At 33.6% G+C, this 7,500-nt stretch overlaps 2 protein-coding genes across 2 annotated transcripts; both read left to right on the top strand.

The window, feature by feature from the left end:
* Positions 1-382: 382 nt before the first annotated feature.
* LOC138902203 (uncharacterized) lies at positions 383-4,925 on the top strand. The gene is made up of 6 exons (XM_070190043.1): positions 383-598; positions 2,980-3,256; positions 3,347-3,501; positions 3,589-3,956; positions 4,295-4,416; positions 4,612-4,925. The coding sequence occupies exons 1-6, from the start codon at positions 383-385 to the stop codon at positions 4,923-4,925; spliced, it is 1,452 nt and encodes a 483-aa protein (XP_070046144.1).
* Positions 4,922-5,398, top strand: LOC104087436 (uncharacterized). Its single transcript, XM_009591894.2, has one exon. The coding sequence runs from the start codon at positions 4,922-4,924 to the stop codon at positions 5,396-5,398; it is 477 nt and encodes a 158-aa protein (XP_009590189.2).
* The last annotated feature ends 2,102 nt before the right edge of the window (positions 5,399-7,500 follow it).

Raw genomic sequence — 7,500 nt, forward strand, 5'->3', positions numbered from 1 at the left:
CGGAGTTGCACGCGATGTGCAACTCGACTTAGGATCTTGACAGCGAAGAGTGAGTTTCTTTGTCGCTCCCATGGATGTATTTGATATGCTATTTGGGATTGACTATTGGAATGAAGTGAAGGACTTCATCTTCCCAAATCTCAGCCAAATTTACATTTATGACCTGAAAGGTCCACGTGTGGTACCGATAGTTCGGGTGCCTCAATTTGTAAGTCAACTATCCGCGATGCAAATCGTGAATGACTTCAAGGAAGAAGGAGCAAAGACTTTGGCGGTCGGGACAAAGACTAAGGAGGTCAAGGTTGATGAAGCCTTGCCTCTATGTGAACAATAAGTCCTTAAGGAGAATAAACACTTCATACTAGGGGCAAAGCCACAAGCCATGGGTCTGTATCGCATGGCACCTCCGAAGTTGGAGGAATTAAGGAATCAACCCGAAGAGTTACTTGAGTCATGGCATGTCAATCCGTCAAAGGCACCTTTTGGAGACAGGGGTAATGTGGAGCGAGGGCAATCCTGCCAACCAAATGTTTTCATAACCCCTTCTGTAGTCGACAAGGAAGTCGAGGCCATTATCAACCATCAAGTTGTACAAGGCGTAAGTTGGGGCAATTCATGCACCCAATTTCTTGTCTATTGGAAGGGACAACCACCCGATAAGGCATCGTGGAAAAAATACAAAGAGTTATGGTCGTTCAAACATCAAGTTCATAATTACTTGAAACTTTGTGGTGCCGAGGTCATCGCCATTTCAAGTGGAGGAGAGTGTACCGCTCTGCAAATTTTCCGACCAAATTTCCCATCTAAAGGGCTGCAAGCCGGGCCAAACTTGGCTGCCAAAGACCAGGGGGTCTTTGCCCATGGAGGCAACAATACCACAAGATATCAAGGCCATTATGAAGGCCACACTCTGCGAGCAAGATCACATGCTGCACAGTTGGGTAAGACCACAGCCTGCTAGGACAATCATGGAGGCAACTATTCGCCAGCAAAGACATGTGCTGCAGAGCTGGGTAGGACCATAACCTGCCTGGACAATCTAGGAGGCAACACTTTGCCAGCAAGAATTGGGGCACATCATCTGGATAGGACCATTGGCACAAAGGCTGCCAACATAATCATAGAGATCACTTGATGCCAGCAGAAAGTTGTACTACACAGCTAGACGGGTCCACTGCCAGCAAATATGCTAGTGGAGATTCATTGTATAAATAGACATGTATAGACCTTGTTAGAAGGCAGATCTGATACATTTGTATTTCCCTTTTGTATATCAAGTAAATCCAAAAATTAGCCTTGGCCTCCCAATCTTTGTGTATCTTTCAGTTTATTATCTTTCCAACCTTTGAGTTTATGTGATTGCCTTGGTTCAAGCACAACATTGTGCTTATTTCTTGGTTAGGACTGAAGCTGAGAGTAGCATACATGCTATCTAGTTGTCCTCACGTAGCCGTTTGACAATCGGCACATGACAAGTGTTGGAGGAGGAAGAAAGCCGATATGGAGAAGGGAATTTGCTCCATCAAGAGTTGGGAACAGTTCAAGTTTGAACTGAAATGCTAGTTTTACCCCCAATACCACTTGTCATCGCGAGGTTAAGAAAATGGCAATCGATGGAGATAATATTACTTTAGGCAACTTTTATGGGTGAGACGAATCACCAACAAGAAAACAGAAACCAAATAAGAGAGGGACGAGAAAAGTGCTAGATCCCACTATAGCCGTAACAATTGAGGGACTTACTTTTGAGCTACCCCACAAGAGGTTAGGCATGGTGAAGATTGTGAGTGTTCTGTCTCAAATCTTTTAGACATGAGAATGGATCTCACCGTTCAATCAAACACATACCTATTATATTTTAGTTATGTCCCTGGTTCTAGAGGCGGATCTAGACCTATATATACAGGTTCAATTGAACCCGTAACTTTCGACAGAACCTGGGAATATACTGTGCAAAATTACTGAAATATGATCATTTATTAGTGTTTGAACCCACAGACTAAATGAGGCTATGGGTTCAGTGGTAAAATTGTTGGGCAAAGTTCCTCTTACTGCAGGGAAGACTGGAGTTCGAATCTTTGTGTCCGCAATTTTTATTGCAATTTTGTTTGAGTTACTGTTTGATTTCTTTGTTACTTATGGGCTTTTTCTGCCCTTTCCCATTTAAAAGATCCGTTTTTTATCCTTAAAAGATGAGGATCCACCTAATTAATTTTATTTTTTAATGTGTACTTCATTAACTTGTGGGGCTTTTTAATAATTATAAAAATATTGGTCTTCATATAGTTTTAAGAGATCAACACGTTCCACTTTTCACAAGGTTCATCGGTTCCCAAAATTTTAAAGTTAGGGTTTCAAAAGAATCAAAGCAAAGACTCTTCTTCTCGGACATAAACTGCAATCAATTCTCTTCTTTAGTTTTGATGGTATGACTCTATTGCTCTTTTTCAATAATAATGCAATAATATTTATTAATTATAAGTTACACAATTCGCCCATGCTATTCTTGGTTCTTGCATTCCGGTTCCATATAAGAAACGGGTCAAATGTTTTACTCTATTACTTCACTAATGAAAGACTTTCTTTTGGATTCATTTATTTTAATTGTTAAATTCATGTCTAGCTCACAGATAGTGAATTTTAGTGATAAACTCTTATGATTATTTTTGTGCTTCAACATTTGAGTTTTAAGGATAAATTTAACTTTTTGTCAATCCTTTCCAAAACTAATCTTACTTTTCTTTTCTTTTCTTTTATTTTGGAAGACTCTCTAAGAATTTGAAACAGAAAGTTCGTGAGTACACATGCTATATGAGAGTTAGGCCTAGGGAATAACTCCATTCTTGTTGTGTTGAAGAATCTAGATATTGTATCATATTAACTCCAACTTCATAAGTACTTAAGTTGTTGAAATATCGATTTGGTTAGATTAAGTTTCAATTACAACTTGAAGTGTTATTTATTTTTTGTGATTTTTAGGATCTTTTTAGTGATGGTGGATATGATCATGAAAATTTTCAAGGCATTCCAACTCCTCAAAGTTGTGGTTCTGGTTCTAGTCCTCATACGTCGAGTTCTTCTCCAAGTCCAATTATTCATGACAATATCAATCCTTTGGTAGGATCAAACAAAGAGAAAATATTGAATTTGAATCTTGAACCTGATCCCGCAGAAAGAAAGCAAATTTTAGAGTATCCTCTGAATTTACGTAACCAAGTGAGGAGATATTATATTCAACAAGGACATTGTCAACCTCGTAATTGTAGTTTTCCAAAAAAATAAAATGGTGGATTTATGCATCAATTTAATCTTGAATGGTTTAACACTTCATACTCTGGATGGTTAGAATATAGTGTTAAAGTTGATACACCATTTTGCTTATGTTGTTACTTGTTTAAAAATGAGCATGGAGGACATGAAAAAGTTGGAAATTCTTTCACTAAGAGTGGTTTTAGATCTTGGAATAAAGCTACAGAAAGGCTTAAAGCACATATTGAAGAGGTGAATAGTCTTCACAATCGGTGTTTTAAGATGATGTGAGACTTAATTATTCAAGAATAATCAATTCTAACCTCTTTTTACAAGCAGTCTGAAAAATTTAAATGTGATTATCGAGTTCGGTTGAATGCTTCGATTGATGTGGCAAGATTTCTTTTAAAACAAGGAATGTCTTTCCGGGGCCACGATGAAAGTGAAACTTCTACTAAAAGAGGAAACTTTGTAGAACTCTTACAATGGTATACAAATAAGGATGATGAAGTGAAAAAAGTTGTGCTACAAAGTGCTCCACAAAATAACATGATGATTGCTCCAAATATTCAAAAAGAGATCGTGAACGCTTGTGCAAAAGAAATAATTAAAGCAATAGTTGAAGATTTAAATGGAGATTATTTTAGAATTTTGGTTGATGAATCTAAGGACGTCTCTCATAAGGAACAAATGGCTCTTGTTATGCGGTATGTCAACAGAGAGGGAAAACTTATTGAGCGATTCCTTAGTATTGTTCATGTTTAAAAAATAACTTCATCGTCATTACAAAAAGAAATCTATGATTTGCTTTTAGTGCACTCATTGAGTCCATTTCAAATACGGGGGCAGGGTTATGATTGAGTTAGTAACATGGAAGAGAAATTAATGGTCTTAAAACTTTAATTCTGAAAGAAAATCCTTCGACATATTGTATACATTGCTTTGCCTATCAAATGTAATTGACTCTTATAGCCGCTGCAAAAATACATTGTGATGTAGATCAATTTTTTGATATTGTTGCTAATGTCTTGAATATTGTTGGAAGTTCTTTTAAGCGTAGGGATATGCTACGAGAGGATCAAGCGAAAAAACTAGAGGAGCTACAAGTGCTTGGTGAAGTTCATACAGGAAGTGGACTAAATCAAGAACTTGGACTCCAAATGCCAGGTGATACCCGATAGGGTTCTCATTTTAAGACAGTGCGTAACTTTATTGCATTATTCTCGTCAATCATTAATGTACTTGAGTTTCTTGTAAGTGAGGGTGCAAATTATCTTGAGAGATCAATGGCAAAAAGTCAAGTGCATGACACAAGATCTTTTGAATTTGTGCATATGATGCATTTGATGTTAAAATTATTAGCAATCACAAATGATTTGAATATGGATTTTCAAAGAAAAGATCAGTGTATTGTAAAGGCTATGAAACTTGTTGGTTTCGCCAAGAGGCAATTGCAAGTGATGAGAGAATCAAAATGGGAATCGTTGATAGATGACGCCACTTCATTTTGTGCCAAGCATGATATTGTGATCTCTGAAATGGATAAGAACTATCATCTTGGAAAGTCAAAGCGTAGGAGTTCAAGTGTTACATATTCTCATCATTTGCGTGTCGATGTTTTTAATACTGTTATGATTTGCAACTTTCGGAGCTTAATAGTCGTTTTGATGCGATGAATAGTAATCTACTTCTTGGTATGGCTAGTTTGAGTCCGGGTAATTCTTTTGCAAATTCTGATAAAGACAGAATTATGAAACTTGCTACACTTTATCCTCATGAGTTTAGTGGTTCAAAGCTTGAAGAGCTTGACAACTATATTCTCTTTGTGAAAGAAGACAATGATTTCTCTAATTTGAAAGGACTTGGAGATCTTTCGGAAATACTAGTTGAAATAGATTTATACAAGACTTGGAGACTTGTGTTTTTGCTTGTGAAATTAAGTTTGATATTGCATGTCGTTACTGTAACGGTAGAAATAGTTTTTTCTCCAATGAAGTATATCAAAAATGATTTGCGTAGCAGCATTGATGATGAATTTTTGAATGACTGTTTAATTTGTTATATAGAAGATGAAGTATTTGAAAGTGTACCTAATGATGCAATTATTGATTGTTTTCAAAACAAGTCATCCCGTCGGGTACAATTATAATGGTGGTATTTATTGAATATATATTATGTTAGATGGTTCACTATTTGTTACATATATATTAAAATATTATTGTTCATATTTCGTTCGATTATTATTGTATAGTACCTTGAGATATATTCTAGAATCTAAATCTTGAACACATAAAGCTAAATACCTAGATTAGTCTATGACTTGTTCGCATCCAATGATATGATAAAATGATATTACTCCTCTATTTTTAATACTCTATATATGAGGAAATAAAAAGGTGAAAAGAAAAAAGGAAAGTGCTGATGAATTCACACGCGCGAGAAAATCGTGGAAAGGCTATATGGGGCCTGAAAGAAAGGTAAAGTAAAGAGTTCAAATGATTGTATAGAGATGTCATGTCGGGTAATAAAGCGACAACAGGACACAACACGCACGAGCTCCGTATGTTTCTTGGGACCCACGCACGAACAAACACAGTGGGGATTTCAACAGTCATCTCATTTGTCACAATAACTAATGAATCCGGGCAACTTAGATACCACCAAAAGTCGTGTTGGGCGGGGCCTGCTAAACTATATTTGTTTTTTATTTTGTTTTTATTTATTATATTAAAAATATTATTTTATTTTTGTATGTCAACAGCTAAATCTAGAAAATATTATTTTTTCGGTCCAAAATAAGTTATTATTTTATTTTTTTATACACTCATTAAAAAAATACAAACTCTTACAAAAAAAGATATATTTCCCAAATTAAACTTAATTAATTATTATCTTGACACATTTGAATATGTAAATAAGGGCAAATTTTTTAAAAAATAAAATAATTATTTTTTGATTATTTAAATTAACACTTATTTTGGACTAAAATAAAAAAGGTAAAATGGTCACTAATATGTGGTCGCTATTAAGACCACATATTTTAATTTTTTTTTTCAGAAATATTTTGTAAGTCAAACTATTTAATCTAAATAGAAACGGATAAAATATTATTATTATAGGTGTTACGATAAAATATGTATTTCATTTATTATTTATTAAGAGGCGTGCCTAACTCATTATGGATAAGTAAAAGTGAACCGAGGGTGTAACTTATAAGTTCACTCAAATTAGTAGTTTTGATTCTGACTATATATTTATATTAAAAATAAGTATTTATTGTATATATAAATTATAAATTTAGAATTTAATTATTTAAAATAACTAAGATTTTGAATCTATTCAAATCGTGGCTCGAAAAATCTTCTACTTTTAATTAACGAAATTAAATTCGAGATCTATGAATGAAATACTTAACGTTTTCTTTTTATTAAGTCTCATAGAGTGCAAATATAGATTAATCGTGATTCTATATAAAAATATTTGAATAACAAATAAATAATTAAATAACAAAAACTTAGATAAGTGGGAGAGATTAAAAGCGTAGTCAAAATTTAAATTCTATTTGAGTATGTTTTAAAATAGTAATATTGCATGTTAATAATTTGATTTAACTGTTATGATTTTTTTTAATTAAGCGCATCATTTATCGAAAACACTTTCTTTATTTCATAAGGTTGAGGTAAAGTTGTATATATACTATTTTGCTCCGATTACAATTGTAAGATTATATAAAGTATATTGTTGTTATAAATTTTCGTCCCCAAAATAAACCACGTGTAAACAAAGCATGCCATGCTATTTTTTGGGTTCCCCTCGGTGTAAGGTATTCTCTTTGGGACACTATTAAGAAAATTTCATATTGAGAGATAAAAATAATTAATTCCTAACAAATGTGACTTTATGTATATACCTAGAATTCGAACTCGAAATCTCTAATTAACAATAAAATATTTCCTGCATTTCAATTTACATGAGTTAGTTTGAATCGGTAGTGAGTTTAAGAAAAAGAAAAATATTTTCAAAACTTGTGATATTAAAAACTTAAAGGGTAAAAATTTTATGGGATAATATTATTAATGGGATTATAAAAATTTCTCATTAAAGCTATAATGAGTAAAATAAAAAAATTTAAAATTAAATTATTTCTAAATTTAAAAATATATTATTTATTTTAAAACACGCTAAAAAAAAACAGCTCGTCTTATTTAAAATAAAGTAAACGTTACTTATCACGACATGTTTGGTCCATGT

The sequence above is a fragment of the Nicotiana tomentosiformis genome, chromosome 12 (assembly GCF_000390325.3).
Source record: "Nicotiana tomentosiformis chromosome 12, ASM39032v3, whole genome shotgun sequence".
Lineage (NCBI taxonomy): Eukaryota > Viridiplantae > Streptophyta > Magnoliopsida > Solanales > Solanaceae > Nicotiana > Nicotiana tomentosiformis.